Consider the following 18,317-nt stretch of genomic DNA (forward strand, 5'->3'; position numbering starts at 1 on the left):
AGGAATTCGTTTTTTATGTTCTCTGGGTTTATGAACTTGTGTGAACTTGCTTTTGTTTTGTGATTAATGAGGTCACCAGGTATATCCGCTACTATTTCTAAGCTGTTGATTGGCAAATTTGTATCCGATTTTGCAACTTTATAATTCAGGAATATTGTGACGCCTGACACATTTTCAAATGTTGATAGAATAATATGAAACTTTAGGGACCAGAAGTAAACTTCTAGGATATACTGTTCCTCAGGCCCTTTCCTAATGTCTTTACAAATATAAATAGTAGTTATGCTAACCTTTAAAGGGACAGTCTAGTCCAAAATAAACTTTCATGATTCAGATAGGGCATGTCATTTTAAACAACTTTCCAATTTTTGTTGAAAGCTAAACCTAGGTAGACTCGTATGCTAATTTCTTAGACCTTGAAGTCCGCCTCTTACCGGAATGCATTTTGACAGTTTTTCACCACTTCAGGGTGTTGGTTCATGTGTGTCATATAGATAACATTGTGCTCACACACGTGGAGTTAACTAGGAGTCGGCACTGATTGGCTAAAATGCAAGTCTGTCAAAAGAACCGAAATAAGGGGGCAGTTTGCAGGGTCTTAGATAGCAGCAGGTAATCAGAGGTAAAAAGTGTATTATATTGACATTTATACACTCCATTTTTTTTCTTTGCATAAATATTTTGTAGATCTATTTATATAGCCGATAAGGTTTTTTTTGTTTGTTTTTTTTTAAAAAAGTATAGTTTTGCTTATTTTTAAATAACATTGCTCTGGTTCTCCTAACCAAGCCACAAAGTTTTATTTGAATACCGTCAGATACCTACTCCAGCTTGCTCCTGTTTGTGTAAAGGGTCTTTTCATATGCAAAAGAATGGGGAGGGGGGAGTGTCTTATTTCCCACTTGCAGTGGGCTTTCCAGCTACCTTTTCAACAGAGCTAAACTGAGAGCTTCTAAGTAAGTTTTTAAACCGTTTTATACTGAATTTTTATATCGGTATCTGTGCATCTTATTATTTATAGTAGTGTCTATTACATGCAGTTATATGACAATGTGTGTATAATGTCCCTTTAATATAACTTTGTTGGTTATTCAAAACTAGGGAATGGGTAATAAAGGGATTATCTATCTTTTTAAATTCTGGTGTAGACTGTACCTTTAACAACCAGTTTGTACAAAGCAATACAATGTAACAGAAATGCTCCAGAGTTTCTTTCTGTTTGAAAGCACTTGATAGAAAGCCAACTGAGTTAAAGGAGCATGAAACCCAAAATGTATCTTTCTCGATTCAGATAGAAGTCAATTAAAAAGTATTTTCTATTATATAATTTGTTTCTTTCTCTTGGTATCCTTTTGTTGAAGAAACAGCAATACACATAGGTGAGCCAATAACATGAGGCATATATGTGCAGCCACCAATCAGCAGCTCCTGAGCCTACCCTAGGTATGCTTTGCAACAAAGGACACCGAGACAATGAAACAAATTGGATAATAGAAGTAAAATGGAAAGTTGTTTAAAACTTCATACTCTAAATCGTAAAAGAAAAAACTAGGGTTTCATGACCCTTTAAATAGACAGTAAAGTAAAAATTAAACTTATATTGATCTGATAGAGCATGAAACTTTTAAACAACTTTCCAGTTTTACTATTATCAATTTTTCAGGTGGTAGCAGTGTCATAGTTATAAACATTGCTGCCATAGACTGCACCTGCACACTCCTACCAGCTTAACTAGGTTTAGTCTTCAACAAAGAATACCAAAAGAACAAAGCAAATTCTAATAATAGAAATACATTGAAAAGTTGTTTAGGGCTGTAAGATTGAGCATAAAAATAGTTGCCAATAAATCTCATAGATTAGTTGGTCAGTTGCACGGCACCAGCTGCTTCACTCCAATTAATCATTTTTGCACAATACCATGTGAAAGAGTTTTTTTTTTTTTTTTTTCTATTCGATTAATCGGATGGAAAAAAATATTTAAAAAATGAATAAATACAATTTTTTTGCAAAATACCATGTGAAAGAGTTACTTGGAATGAAGCAGCTGGTGCCGTGCAACTGACCAACTAATTGCAGACCACCTAATGGATAATGAGATAATTGGCAACTATTTTTGATTTTAACTGCAAGTTCTATCTGAATCATGAAAGTTTAAATTTGACTTTGTCCCTTTAAGTACATATCTCCCCTTTTCTCTCTATGAGCCCGATTCTTAAAAGCTTGCCACCATGGAGAGAAATAATCATCTTATTTTTCTATTGTATTGTAAAGTAAGTGTCTTTCATTATTAGTGAACTCTTAATGAGATGCACAGTTCCCAAGGTAAAAATTGCTTTTAAAACAACAACAATAAAACAATAATTCTGATGAACCATCTTACAAAGTCTCAACAGACCAGAGAGCTTTAGAGTCTTAGCTCAAAGGGTCGTTATAATGAAAAAAAATGACACGCTCTTGTTTGTTAGAGCATATAATGTTAGCGCTATCGCAAATCTATTAGTTTATAAAGTACCACACGGGCCACAGAGAACTGCTGGTTCCAAGCGGAATCTGCCACTGAGCCAATCGGCAGTGCTAGTAGCACAACTGGGTCATGTGACTAGCATTGCTGATTGACTTAACAGCAGTTTCTGCTTAACATCGGCAGTTCTCTGAGGCTCCCAAAAAATACTTTACTTGTGTATTTTACTACTTTATGGGGGTTAAAAGGACCATTCTAGACTCTGCAAATCTATGTGTTTAAAGCAGTCCTTAAGCCTTAGCATGAACTAGGGCCAGGTCATGAAACCATCAAATACAGCTGAATTATAACCCCGTTGTCATGGCAGCACAATTCTAGATTGCAATTGATTATAGAGCAATTGTTTTATTAGATTTTTGTTCCCAAATGAGTCACATGAAAATCTCAGTGTCGGTGTACTACTTGCCCCAACAACTAGAGACAACAATGTGGTGTTGCCCATGCAGGAGGTTGGGAAGTGCTCACATTGTACTTGCAGTATCCCCATAGAATTTTAGCATTGCTATTGATGTCCGTGGGTTACATGTGTCATTAGCCCACCCCCCTGCTCCTGTCAGGGCATTCATTTGTAATTTCAGCTGCCTATCACAGTCTCATTGTGTTACAAACCTGCTGCAGCACAATAAGTGTAATCAATATGAAAGGGAGCTGATTTAAGAAATCATTTGTGTGAATGCAGCGTAGTGATCATCTAGAATATACTGTATCATTTTAAAGGTTATTCAAGGTTTACAGAGGCAGCTGAAGCTGCAATAAAACAAGACTTGGTGTTGGGTTATTTGTTCAGCCCTTTTCTATAGACATAAAATGCTACTGTGTTGGTCTAAGAGTCAAATACAAGCATCTATATTTCTCACCATCTCATTGTATATCCACCAGCTGCAAAGAAGAACATAAGCTTGTTGTTGCATTGGTGACGTTTAAAGGGACAGTAAACATCTTGTAATTACAATATATTTCTGTTGTGTTGCTATAGATTAATACAGCAGGTAAGTCTTAACATTTTTAAAACAAATTAACAACCTTTTTACTGCAATTATTTTTCAATATTAAAAGGTAAGTATTTTAACAAATGAGTGAAATGTAAAGTTTGATGAATGAAAGTGCCCCTGTCTTTAATAGGGTTTTTAAAAACCGTGCACTGATTCATCAAACTTGACATTCACTTTAAGACGTGCACACTCCTGAGCTCACCTAAGATCAGCCTTTATCAAAGGATACCAAGAAAACTAAGCAAAATTGATCATGGAAGTAAATTGTAAAGTTGTCTAAATTGTCATGCTCTATCATTTCAAGTGTCTGAGGGAGTGTTTTCATAGTGGTGTAGGTTCTCTACCAGGTTTTCTCTGTACTTATTCTTATATAGGGTGTCATTGCATACTTTATTATAAATAAAACAATGGAACATAATGACTCTGTCCCCACTGATATCGCTATAGAGGTGTCCGTTTCTGATATATATAGATATAGATATATATTTTGCAAATCTGTTCCAGCATGCCAGGTCAATCAAATCTGTGAGTTTTCTGTACCTCAGATTTTGCGTTCAAACCAGCCGCAACCATTCAGTTCTCAGAGGGAAATTTGCCCAATACTTGTCACTTGGGGGGATTCTACTGATTTTACTTCTGAATTTAAAAATAGCATGTACAAAATTATGACAGATTATTTGGCAGCGATTCCCAAACCAACTAAGCGTTAAAGAGACAGTGAACCCAAATATTTTCTTTTGTGATTCAGATAGAGCATGACATTTTAAGCAACTTTCTAATTTACTCCTATTATCAAATTGTCTTCATTCTTTTGGTATCTTTATTTGAAATGCAAGAATATAAGTTTAGGTGCCGGCCCATTTTTGGTGAACAACTGAGTTGTCCATGCTGATTGGTGGAAAAATTCATCCACCAATAAAAAAGTGCTTTCCAGAGGTCTGAACCAAAAAAAGCTTAGATGCCTTCTTTTCAAATAAAGTTAGCAAGAGAATGAAGAAAAAATGATAATAGGAGTAAATTAGAAAGTTGCTTAAAATTGCATGCTCTATCTGAATCATGAAAGAAAAAATTTGGGTTCAGTGTCCCTTTAATCTGGGGATTCTGGGGATTTATCTCAGTCTCATTAGGTTAATGTGCAAAATCCTTCCCCCTCAACCCCAAATTCTTGCAGAGCTCTGACTCTGAGGATGCAAACAATTCTAGTTCTGATGTGGAAGTGTCATCAGATGATCAGGAACCTGTTCCTGATCCTGAATATGGCAACACCTTTAGATTTAAGGTGGAGCATATCTTCTATAACTTCTTTCAGGAGGTTTCAAAGACTCTTTCAGAAATTTCTGAGGAAAAGCCTGCTAAAAACAAACCTGATAATCGGTTAAATATTGTTTTCAAAGCTCTACTAAACATTCCACAGGTTTTTCAGATCCTTGATTTAGTCTCTGACTATATTGCCAAGGAACGGAAAAAGCCAACTGTGCCTTTTTTGCTCCTTCCACCAAATTTAGGAAATGTACTCCATTCCAGAACAGAGAATGTGGAAGTGTGGGAGACGATTCCTAAGGTTGATGGAGCTATTTCCACTCTCGCCAAATGTAAGACTATCCTTATGGAGGATAGCACTTCATTTTAGAGATGGACCGCAAATTGGAGCCTTTCTTAAGGAAACTTTTTTTAAACAGGTCTTTTACTTAGACCAGCAGTCTCTCTCACCTATGTGGCTGCAGCCAGAACACTATGGTGTAACTCCCTAGCCAAAATAGTAGTGGACAATGCTTCTACCGAAGATTTGTAAAATTGCATTAAGGCCCTTAAAATGGCTCAAGCATTTATGTGTGATGCTGTGATGGACATTATCAAGATCAATGTCAAAAATAGTCGGATGACTTTCCTTTCAGGGGAAGATTTGGTTTCGACTTGGACTCCATTATTAAGATAGTTACTGATGGGAAAGGAACCTTTCTTCTTCAGGATAAAAAATCCAAAATAAGTTTTTGTTCCTTTCGCTCATCAGGAGTCTTCCTTTTCACAGAAACCTGAGCCCTCTAAGTCGGCCTGGAAGCCTGGTTCTTCATGGGCAAAGAACAAGCAATCCAAGAAGTCCAACACCACCACCAAATCATCATGAATGTGAGGCCCCCTAACCAGTCTTTTTTCAGGTCAGTCCAGGACCCCTGGGTTCGAAATATCATTTTACAGGGTTACAGGATAGGCTTTATCCCAGTACCTGTGTCTCCAAAGAAGGAAGGGAGTTAAGACCTGTCTTGAATTTAAAGAATATTTTTTAGGGTTCCCACTTTCAAGATGGACACCATTCGCACTATCCTGCTCTTAACGGGAAAGTCAACACCAGATTTTTTGTTGTTCAAAAAGATAGATAATCCCTTTATTACCCATTCCCCAGTTTTGCATAAGCAACACAGTTATAATAATACACGTTTTACCTCTATACCTCTTTACTTTATATCTAAGCCTCTGCAAACTGCCACCTTATTTCAGTTCTTTTGACAGACTTGCATTTTAGCCAATCAGTGCTCACTCCTAGGTAACTTCACGTGCGTGAGCTAAATGTTATCTATATGAAACACATGAACTATTGCCCTCTAGTGGTCAAAAGCTGGTTCAGATTAGAGGCTGCCTTCAAGGTCTAAGAAATTAGCATATGAAACGCCTAGGTTTAGCTGTCAACTAAGAATACCAAGAGTACAAAGCAAAAATGGTGATAAAAGTAAATTGGAAAGTTGTTTAAAATTACATGCCCTATTTGAATCATGAAAGTTTTTTTTTTTTTTGGGACTTGACTGTCCCTTTAATTCAACAGGGTCAGTTTATGAATACTATAGACCTCAAGGATGTGTATTTGCATATTCCCATCCACAAGGATCACTATCAGTTCCTGAGGTTTGCACTACCAGTTTGTGTTTTTTCCTTTTGGTCTAGCTACAGTTCCACTCATCTTTACAAAGGTGCTGGGCACTCTGTTAGCGGTGATCAGATCTTGTTGTATTTCAATTGCACCATATCTGGACGACATACTGGCGCAAGCTTCTTCCCTGTCAATAGCCATGATACTCGCAAGCTTCCATTATTCCTCCCAGACCATGGTTGGAAAGTCAATGTTCCCAAAAAGCTCATTCATTATATCCTGCTACAATAGTAGCATTTCTAGGAGTCATAATAGATTCAGTCCTTAATCGTTTGACAGAACCACACAAGTTAAAACTTCATAGAGCATGCCATCTGTAGCTCAGTGCATGGAGGTGGTGGGTCTTATGGTATCTGCTTCAGATGCTGTTCCTTTTGCCGCCTTTCACTTGCGTCCCCTTCAAGTATCCATGCTCAGTCAGTGGTCAAAGAATTATCTGCATTTGGAGCAACAAATCGCACTGGATTCATCCATCAGACAATATCTCTTTTGGTGGACACAAAGTCCCTCTGTGACCCTTGGGGCTGTTTTTCTTCTTCCATCATGGTCCATTGTAACAGTGAATGCTGGTCTGTTAGGCTGGGGGGCAGTCTTGAATTCTCGAAAGCGCAAGGAGTTTGATCTCCTTAAGAGGCAAGTTAACTAATAAACATTCTGGAACTGAATTCTACAGGCCTGACCCTTATTGAAGGAGGAAAAGTTTATCAGTTTCCAGTCGGACGTCACGACAGTGGTGATGGCCATGCAGGAAGTGTCTCAGTCTGTCCTGTGCATAGAGATATAAGCGCTCCCTGTTAGCGATTCACATACCAGGTGTCAACAACTAGAAGGATTACCTCAGCTATCAATCGGTTTATCCAGAAGAATGGTCTCTCCATCAGGACATATCCAATCAATTAGTGATTAAATGGGGCCTGCCAGACATTGCTCTGATGGCTTACCACTTAATTCACAAACTTCCAAAGTATTGTGCAAGGTCAAGCGATCCAAGGGCTCACATGGTAGATGCCTTGGTATGTTCATGAGTTTCCTCTAGCATACCTATTTCCCCCATTTTTTGTTCTTCTTTGAGTCATTGCTCAGATCAAACTGGAGTCAGCATCAGTAATATTAATTACTCCAGCCTGGCCCCACAGGACATGGTATGTGTATCTAGTGCAGATGTCCTCATTCTTCCGTGGCTTCTTCCTCTGAGACAAGACCTGTTGTCATAATGTCCTCTTTTTCCATCAGGCTCTCAAGGTTGAATGCCTAGTTTTGAGACAGAGGATTTTCAAATTCTGTGATTGATACTCTGATACAGGCAAGGAAACCTGTAACTCGGGATTTACTACAAGATTTGGAAAGCATATTTTGTGTGGTGCCCTTCTAAAGGGTTCTCTTGGTGTTGCTTCCAGATCCCTAGAATAATTCAGTTATTACAGGATGGCCATAATCCGGGTTTATCGGCTAGTTCCTTGAAAGGTCAGATTTCTGCTTTATCTGTTTTTTTTGTTGTTGTTTTTTTTTTCATAAGAATTGGTTAAACTTCCTGATGTTCAGACTTTTGTCAAGGCGTTATTTAGAATTGAGCCAGTTGTAAGACCTATTTCTCCTCCCTGAAAGTTGAACCTTGTACTTCTGAAATTAAGATATGTTGAAATATATATTGAAAAGCCTTTTTGTATTCTGTATGTTTACATCTATGATGTGATTTATTAGATACATGTTTACATATATGCAATACAATATTAACATGAACATTTCTGGTACAGGTAGAAAACCTTTTATCCAAAATGCGTGGGACTGGAAAAGGCTTGGATTTTGGAATAGTTTGGATTTTGGAATATTTTTATGTTTGCATCTTTAAAATGGGACAGTTTGGTAAGGGGATGGAACCAAGACAATATCTTATGTAATTTAAGTAATATTTACATGTCATAATACAGCTAATACAGGTGGCCCTCGGTTTACGCCGGTTCAATTTGCGCCGTTTCAGAATAACAACCTTTCTTTCATGTAATTAGCAAGAGTCCATGAGCTAGTGACGTATGGGATATACATTCCTACCAGGAGGGGCAAAGTTTCCCAAACCTCAAAATGCCTATAAATACACCCCTCACCACACCCACAATTCAGTTTTACAGACTTTGCCTCCTATGGAGGTGGTGAAGTAAGTTTGTTCTAGATTCTACGTTGATATGCGCTCCGCAGCAAGTTGGAGCCCGGTTTTCCTCTCAGCGTGCAGTGAATGTCAGAGGGATGTGAGGAGAGTATTGCCTATTTGAATGCAGTGATCTCCTTCTACGGGGTCTATTTCATAGGTTCTCTGTTATCGGTCGTAGAGATTCATCTCTTACCTCCCTTTGCAGATCGACGATATACTCTTATTTATATACCATTACCTCTGCTGATTCTCGTTTCAGTACTGGTTTGGCTTTCTACAAACATGTAGATGAGTGTCCTGGGGTAAGTAAATCTTATTTTCTGTGACACTCTAAGCTATGGTTGGGCACTTTGTTTATAAAGTTTTAAATATATGTATTCAAACATTTATTTGCCTTGACTCATAATGTTCAACATTCCTTATTTTCAGACAGTCAGTTTCATATTTGGGATAATGCATCTGAATTAATCATTTTTTCTTACCTTCAAAAATTTTACTCTTTTTTTCCCTGTTGGCTGTTAGGCTCGCGGGGGCTGAAAATGCTTAATTTTATTGCATCATTCTTGGCGCGGACTTTTTTGGCGCAAAAAATCTTTTCCGTTTCCGGCGTCATACGTGTCGCCGGAAGTCGCGTCATTTTTTGACGTTATTTTGCGCCAAAAATGTCGGCGTTCCGGAAGTGGCGTAATTTTTGGCGCCAAAAGCATTTAGGCGCCAAATAATGTGGGCGTCTTATTGGCGCTAAAAAAATATGGGCGTCGCTTTTGTCTCCACATTATTTAAATCTCATTTTTCATTGCTTCTGGTTGCTAGAAGCTTGTTCTTTGGCATTTTTTCCCATTCCTGAAACTGTCATTTAAGGAATTTGATCAATTTTGCTTTATATGTTGTTTTTTCTCTTACATATTGCAAGATGTCTCACGTTGCATCTGAGTCAGAAGATACTTCAGGAAAATCGCTGTCTAGTGCTGGACCTACCAAAGCTAAGTGTATCTGCTGTAAACTTTTGGTAGCTATTCCTCCGGCTGTTGTTTGTATTAATTGTCATGACAAACTTGTTAATGCAGATAATATTTCCTTTAGTAAAGTACCATTGCCTGTTGCAGTTCCTTCAACATCTAAGGTGCAGAATGTTCCTGATAACATAAGAGATTTTGTTTCTGAATCCATCAAGAAGGCTATGTCTGTTATTTCTCCTTCTAGTAAACCTAAAAAATCTTTTAAAACTTCTCTCCCTACAGATGAATTTTTAAATGAACATCATCATTCTGATTCTGATGATTCTTCTGGTTCAGAGGATTCTGTCTCAGAGGTTGATGCTGATAAATCTTCATATTTATTTAAAATGGAATTTATTCGTTCTTTACTTAAAGAAGTACTAATTGCTTTAGAAATAGAGGATTCTGGTCCTCTTGATACTAATTCTAAACGTTTAGATAAGGTATTTAAATCTCCTGTGGTTATTCCAGAAGTTTTTCCTGTTCCTAATGCTATTTCTGAAGTAATTTCCAAAGAATGGGATAAATTGGGTAATTAATTTACTCCTTCTAAACGTTTTAAGCAATTATATCCTGTGCCGTCTGACAGATTAGAATTTTGGGACAAAATCCCTAGAGTTGATGGGGCTATTTCTACCCTTGCTAAACGTACTACTATTCCTACGTCAGATGGTACTTCGTTTAAGGATCCTTTAGATAGGAAAATTGAATCCTTTCTAAGAAAAGCTTATCTGTGTTCAGGTAATCTTCTTAGACCTGCTATATCATTGGCTGATGTTGCTGCAGCTTCAACTTTTTGGTTGGAAACTTTAGCGCAACAAGTAACAGATCATGATTCTCATAATATTATTCTTCTTCTTCAGCATGCTAATAATTTTATCTGTGATGCCATTTTTGATATTATTAGAGTTGATGTCAGGTTTATGTCTCTAGCTATTTTAGCTAGAAGAGCTTTATGGCTTAAGACTTGGAATGCTGATATGGCTTCTAAATCAACTCTACTTTCCATTTCTTTCCAGGGTAACAAATTATTTGGTTCTCAGTTGGATTCTATTATCTCAACTGTTACTGGTGGGAAAGGAACTTTTTTACCACAGGATAAAAAATCTAAGGGTAAAAACAGGGCTAATAATCGTTTTCGTTCCTTTCGTTTCAACAAAGAACAAAAGCCTGATCCTTCATCCTCAGGAGCAGTTTCAGTTTGGAAACCATCTCCAGTCTGGAATAAATCCAAGCCTGCTAGAAAGGCAAAGCCTGCTTCTAAGTCCACATGAAGGTGCGGCCCTCATTCCAGCTCAACTGGTAGGGGGCAGGTTACGTTTTTTCAAAGAAATTTGGTTCAATTCTGTTCACAATCTTTGGATTCAGAACATTGTTTCAGAAGGGTACAGAATTGGTTTCAAGATGAGACCTCCTGCAAAGAGATTTTTTCTTTCCCGTGTCCCAGTAAATCCAGTGAAAGCTCAAGCATTTCTGAATTGTGTTTCAGATCTAGAGTTGGCTGGAGTAATTATGCCAGTTCCAGTTCCAGAACAGGGGATGGGGTTTTATTCAAATCTCTTCATTGTACCAAAGAAGGAGAATTCCTTCAGACCAGTTCTGGATCTAAAAATATTGAATCGTTATGTAAGGATACCAACATTCAAAATGGTAACTGTAAGGACTATCTTGCCTTTTGTTCAGCAAGGGCATTATATGTCCACAATAGATTTACAGGATGCATATCTGCATATTCCGATTCATCCAGATCATTATCAGTTCCTGAGATTCTCTTTTCTGGACAAGCATTACCAGTTTGTGGCTCTGCCGTTTGGCCTAGCTACAGCTCCAAGAATTTTTTCAAAGGTTCTCGGTGCCCTTCTGTCTGTAATCAGAGAACAGGGTATTGTGGTATTTCCTTATTTGGACAATATCTTGGTACTTGCTCAGTCTTTTTACATTTAGCAGAATCTCATACGAATCGACTTGTGTTGTTTCTTCAAGATCATGGTTGGAGGATCAATTTACCAAAAAGTTCATTGATTCCTCAGACAAGGGTGACATTTCTGGGTTTCCAGATAGATTCAGTGTCCATGACTCTGTCTTTAACAGACAAGAGACGTCTAAAATTGATTTCAGCTTGTCGAAACCTTCAGTCACAATCATTCCCTTCGGTAGCCTTATGCATGGAAATTCTAGGTCTTATGACTGCTGCATCGGACGCGATCCCCTTTGCTCGTTTTCACATGAGACCTCTTCAGCTCTGTATGCTGAATCAATGGTGCAAGGATTACACAAAGATATCTCAAATAATATCTTTAAAACCGATTGTACGACACTCTCTAACGTGGTGGACAGATCACCATCGTTTAATTCAGGGGGCTTCTTTTGTGCTTCCGACCTGGACTGTAATTTCAACAGATGCAAGTCTCACGGGTTGGGGAGCTGTGTGGGGATCTCTGACGGCACAAGGAGTTTGGGAATCTCAGGAGGTGAGATTACCGATCAATATTTTGGAACTTCGTGCAATTTTCAGAGCTCTTCAGTTTTGGCCTCTTCTGAAGAGAGAATCGTTCATTTGTTTTCAGACAGACAATGTCACAACTGTGGCATACATCAATCATCAAGGAGGGACTCACAGTCCTCTGGCTATGAAAGAAGTATCTCGAATTCTGGTTTGGGCGGAATCCAGCTCCTGTCTAATCTCTGCGGTTCATATCCCAGGTATAGACAATTGGGAAGCGGATTATCTCAGTCGCCAAACGTTGCATCCGGGCGAATGGTCTCTTCACCCAGAGGTATTTCTTCAGATTGTTCAAATGTGGGAACTTCCAGAAATAGATCTGATGGCGTCTCATCTAAACAAGAAACTTCCCAGATATCTGTCCAGATCCCGGGATCCTCAGGCGGAGGCAGTGGATGCATTATCACTTCCTTGGAAGTATCATCCTGCCTATATCTTTCCGCCTCTAGTTCTTCTTCCAAGAGTAATCTCCAAGATTCTGAAGGAATGCTCGTTTGTTCTGCTGGTAGCTCCGGCATGGCCTCACAGGTTTTGGTATGCGGATCTGGTCCGGATGGCCTCTTGCCAACCGTGGACTCTTCCGTTAAGACCAGACCTTCTGTCGCAAGGTCCTTTTTTCCATCAGGATCTGAAATCCTTAAATTTAAAGGTATGGAGATTGAACGCTTGATTCTTGGTCAAAGAGGTTTCTCTGACTCTGTGATTAATACTATGTTACAGGCGCGTAAATCTGTATCTAGAGAGATATATTATAGAGTCTGGAAGAATTATATTTCTTGGTGTCTTTCTCATCATTTTTCTTGGCATTCTTTTAGAATACCGAGAATTTTACAGTTTCTTCAGGATGGTTTAGATAAGGGTTTGTCCGCAAGTTCCTTGAAAGGTCAAATCTCTGCTCTTTCTGTTCTTTTTCACAGAAAGATTGCTATTCTTCCTGATATTCATTGTTTTGTACAAGCTTTGGTTCGTATAAAACCTGTCATTAAGTCAATTTCTCCTCCTTGGAGTTTGAATTTGGTTCTGGGGGCTCTTCAAGCTCCTCCGTTTGAACCTATGCATTCATTGGACATTAAATTACTTTCTTGGAAAGTTTTGTTCCTTTTGGCAATCTCTTCTGCCAGAAGAGTTTCTGAATTATCTGCTCTTTCTTGTGAGTCTCCTTTTCTGATTTTTCATCAGGATAAGGCGGTGTTGCGAACTTCTTTTGATTTTTTTACCTAAAGTTGTGAATTCCAACAACATTAGTAGAGAAATTGTGGTTCCTTCGTTATGTCCTAATCCTAAGAATTCTAAGGAGAAATCGTTGCATTCTTTGGATGTTGTTAGAGCTTTGAAATATTATGTTGAAGCTACTAAGTCTTTCCGTAAGACTTCTAGTCTATTTGTTATCTTTTCCGGTTCTAGAAAAGGCCAGAAAGCTTCTGCCATTTCTTTGGCATCTTGGTTGAAATCTTTAATTCATCTTGCCTATGTTGAGTCGGGTAAAACTCCGCCTCAGAGGATTACAGCTCATTCTACTAGGTCAGTTTCTACTTCCTGGGCGTTTAGGAATGAAGCTTCGATTGATCAGATTTGCAAAGCAGCAACTTGGTCCTCTTTGCATACTTTTACTAAATTCTACCATTTTGATGTATTTTCTTCTTCTGAAGCAGTTTTTGGTAGAAAAGTACTTCAGGCAGCGGTTTCAGTTTGAATCTTCTGCTTATGTTTTTCATTAAACTTTATTTTGGGTGTGGATTATTTTCAGCAGGAATTGGCTGTCTTTATTTTATCCCTCCCTCTCTAGTGACTCTTGTGTGGAAAGATCCACATCTTGGGTAATCATTATCCCATACGTCACTAGCTCATGGACTCTTGCTAATTACATGAAAGAAAACATAATTTATGTAAGAACTTACCTGATAAATTCATTTCTTTCATATTAGCAAGAGTCCATGAGGCCCGCCCTTTTTTTGTGGTGGTTATGATTTTTGTATAAAGCACAATTATTCCAATTCCTTATTTTATATGCTTTCGCACTTTATCACCCCACTTCTTGGCTATTCGTTAAACTGAATTGTGGGTGTGGTGAGGGGTGTATTTATAGGCATTTTGAGGTTTGGGAAACTTTGCCCCTCCTGGTAGGAATGTATATCCCATACGTCACTAGCTCATGGACTCTTGCTAATTGAAAAAAAACATAATTTATGTAAGAACTTACCTGATAAATTCATTTCTTTCATGTCATGTGACTGCTATTGAAAAGCGTTGGAAAGCAAAGTGCACTAATTAAAATAGCCAGTAGGTGGAGCTGTCAGCTTGTTTTGCTGCAAAGTTATGCAACTTAACAGCCTGAAATTGATCTGTGTACACAGATCAGACCAGATCTATCGAGCAAAATTTAGCAGGCACTTCCCTATTATCTTCCTGTCCAGCAGCTTGAGGTGAGGGTGCCTAACTGCTTATTAATCACTGCAGATTGAAATGCATAGAATAGGTGCATACCCAATATTATCTAAAATGCTAACAATACAGAGAACTGATTGCAGAAAAATGCAAGTAAAAAAACGTTTTTGTTCATTAAACTTAGTTTGATGATGATGCAGTCTGTTGTGTGATTATTTAATTAGGTGCTGTTAGCAAATGGTTTTTGTTCATTAAATTTAGTTTGATGATGATACAATCTATATTATTAGGTTTATAATGGTGTTTAGCATTTAAAGTCTTCATTTCAAAGCTTTAAAAATAATGTATTAGGTGTTACTTATGTCAATTTTGAGAGTGGCCTGGAACCTAACTCCCTCACTTCCCATTGACTTACATTATAAACTGGGTTTCATTTTACAACAGTTTCGATTCCATTCCTCCTGGAACCTAACCCCGGCGTAAACTGAGGGCTACCTGTACATGCAACCTACACATAGTTTTATATAATTTTTAACACTTTTGTATACATAGCACCCTTAGAGAGATGGTACTATACTGTAATCAGAAACGTATTTGCATTTTAGAACAAAATCTCAAACCAAAGACACAGGCAGAGAAGATTGTGACTTACAGGTGGGGTAAATAGAATTTTTTAATATAATTTTATTTAAAACAAAATATTAGTTAAAAAGTTTGGATTTCAAAATAAGTTTGGATTTTGAAATTCTGGATTTGGGAATTTGTACCTTTATTATCTGATGTAAAAAAGCCTCTGTGTCCATTAAATAAGAGATGTGTATCAGGTAGTCCCCACACACAGAGGCGATTTGAATATTTAGTGTAGGAGGCTCTATACCAGTGCTTCTAAAGTTATGGGTCAGGACCCCCTGGGGGCCCCTTAAATATTTTTTTTAGGGTCCCCACAATATTGATAGTGACCTGTGCACAGGGATATAGAAGAGCAGGAGGGGTCGCTGGTACAATGGTAGGCTAACCAAACAGTAGTGACACAATTAGGCAGAAAGGAATGGGAGGTTACTATTGGCCTCCTCTTGTTCTACAAATGTAAGTTTTTGTTTTGTTAAATGTCTTCAACTCTTCACACAACCTTGTTCATAAAGGAATAGGAATGCAGATAAAATGTGTTGTATTAATATCATGACACCTGGGCTGTGCATGTGTGAGATTGTGTATTTTTGAGTGAGTGTTATGTGTCTTTAGTTCTGTAAGTAACTATTTTTCTGTGTTTGCTTTAATGTGAGGTAGGCCATAACTAATTTTTTTTATAACCGTGTGACCGGGGGTCTCAAAATTGTTCCAATGTAAAAAGGGGTCCCAGGTGAAAAAAAGTTTATAAAAGCTTTGCTCTAAACCATCTATATCTTTTTTTTTTTTTTTTCTTGGACATTAAACACCTTACTATTGTGTAAAGAAAATCTCATCCTACACTCTCTCTTGAAAGGCCAAAAAGCTAAGCAATGTCTTCAAAATGCTGCAAATGTCCTATACCAGCTATTGATTTCCAGCATTTTATAGAAAACCTATGTTACCGGATATGGTTTTTTTTTTTTTTTTCTGTTCTCCTTTTTAAAGCTTTGTGAGGAAGGGAAGTTTACTAATTTCTAGATGCCATAGATATGTGCAATATGGTATTTGTCAAACCCTGCTTAATCGGATAGTTTTATTACCCGATGACCAAGTTTCTGAAATTATACTTTGCTTGCTGTTGTTGTAAACTGGGTTTTGATAACCTTGATTTTAGCACTGTAACAACTTGTTGCATGTATTAATTTGTTTTTGAATATTTTACTTATTAATATTTCCCTTCTAAACTTGTGTTTCAGAACCGTTAAGAAGGTAGCGCAGTACATGGCTGATGTTTTGGAGGACAGCAGAGATAAAGTTCAGGAAAATCTTCTCGCCAGTGGAGGCAAGTTTGTTAGAGAGACCTGTTCACCAAACGATGCATGTGTTCAAGCAAATCATATGTACATATGCTTTGTGCCCCTGCATTGAGCTGTCATGTTGCCCCAGAAAGATAGTGGCTTGTGATTCATCACAGATATAGGTCTGAATTAAAAATTGTCCTGTGTATTGCACATTTAATAAATGTGAGGTTTATTCTTTTTTTAAAGAAAGAGAAAATTAAAGTGTCATGTAAATATTTTTCATCCTTTCTTCATTCTCGTGCATTATGCAAGTTGTTTTTGTTTTTAAAATTTCAATAATCGATTTTTTTTTTTTTCCGTCATGTAAGGTGCACTTAAGGCCTTTCCCAAAACATAGTTTGGGCACTATAAGTGAGAAATATTCACAGGGAGCCTCAACATTGATTCAGTCATGGTGTGCAGTTTAAAAAAAATCTTTCCAATTTACTTTAATTTCCAGATTTACTTCTGTCTCTTGGTTTTCTTTGTTGAAACATAATATAGCTCCTTTCAATAAGCATATCTAGGTATACTTGGGAGCATGCTAATCTCTTCAGCCAGCACTACGTCATCAGTGCTGGCAACAATATTATAGTGCACAAGATACATGCACACTCATGATCTAAATAGAGAGCAAAAGTAAATGTAAACATTTTAAATTGTACTTTCTAAACCATTAAAGTTTAATTTTGGTTACCATGTCCTTTTTTGACAGTCACATGTGCATTCTCACTGAAAGCAGCTCAACCATATTTGCTGCAGTCAATGTGCATATTCTCCAATCACCAAGCATATAGTCATCTGACACAATAGGGAACACTGTTTATTTGGCTACAATGTACCAAGATCTTTAGTTAGTAACATTAAAGGGACACTAAACCCAACATTTTTTCTTTCATGATTTAGATAGAGCATGCAATTTGAAGCAACTTTCTAATTTACTCCTTTTATCCATTTTTCTTCGTTTTCTATCCATCTTTATTTAAAAAGCAGGAATATGATGCATAGGAGCTGGCCCATTTTTAGTTGAAAACCTGGGTTATGCTTGCTTATTGGTGGGTAAATGTAAGCCTCCAATATGCAAGCGCTATCCATGGTGGTGAATCTAAAATGGGTTGGCTGCTAAGATTTACATTCCTGCTTTTAAAATAAAGATAGCATGAGAACAAAGAAAAATTGATAATAGGAGTAAATTAGAAAGTTGCTTAAAATTGCATGTTCTATCTGAATCATGAAAGAAAAAATTTGTGTTCAGTGTCCCTTTAAGAAATTACCCTTTCTCCAACATAGGTGTGTCCGGTCCACGGCGTCATCCTTACTTGTGGGGTATTCTCTTCCCCAACAGGAAATGGCAAAGAGCCCAGCAAAGCTGGTCACATGATCCCTCCTAGGCTCCGCCTTCCCCAGTCATTCTCTTTGCCGTTGTACAGGCAACATCTCCACGGAGATGGCTTAGAGTTTTTTGGTGTTTAAATGTAGTTTTTATTCTTCAATCAAGAGTTTGTTATTTTAAAATAGTGCTGGTATGTACTATTTACTCTGAAACAGGAAAGAGATGAAGATTTCTGTTTGTAAGAGGAAAATGATTTTAGCAACCGTTACTAAAATCGATGGCTGTTTCCACACAGGACTGTTGAGAGGAATTAACTTCAGTTGGGGGAAACAGTGAGCAGACTTTTGCTGCTTGAGGTATGACACATTTCTAACAAGACTCGGTAATGCTGGAAGCTGTCATTTTCCCTATGGGAACCGGTAAGCCATTTTCTTAGTTTAAGTAAAAGAATAAAGGGCTTCATTAGGGCTTAAAAAACTGGTAGACATTTTTCTGGGCTAAAACGATTACTTTACTAAGTATATTTGGCAGATTATTACTTTTAATAGTTGTTCAATCTTGGGGATT

General features: G+C 37.6%; 1 protein-coding gene across 1 annotated transcript in view; it reads left to right on the top strand.

Annotated features, from left to right (window-relative positions):
• The window catches only part of LOC128661698 (V-type proton ATPase subunit C 1-like), a 183,087-nt gene that overhangs the window by 42,749 nt on the left and 122,021 nt on the right, over window positions 1-18,317 (top strand). The window contains exons 4-5 of the mRNA XM_053715923.1: window positions 16,334-16,423; window positions 16,625-16,641. Of these exons, the coding sequence (XP_053571898.1) occupies window positions 16,334-16,423; window positions 16,625-16,641 (107 nt within the window). The remainder of the gene's footprint in view (window positions 1-16,333; window positions 16,424-16,624; window positions 16,642-18,317) is intronic.

This window comes from Bombina bombina, chromosome 5 (assembly GCF_027579735.1).
Source record: "Bombina bombina isolate aBomBom1 chromosome 5, aBomBom1.pri, whole genome shotgun sequence".
Classification (NCBI taxonomy): domain Eukaryota; kingdom Metazoa; phylum Chordata; class Amphibia; order Anura; family Bombinatoridae; genus Bombina; species Bombina bombina.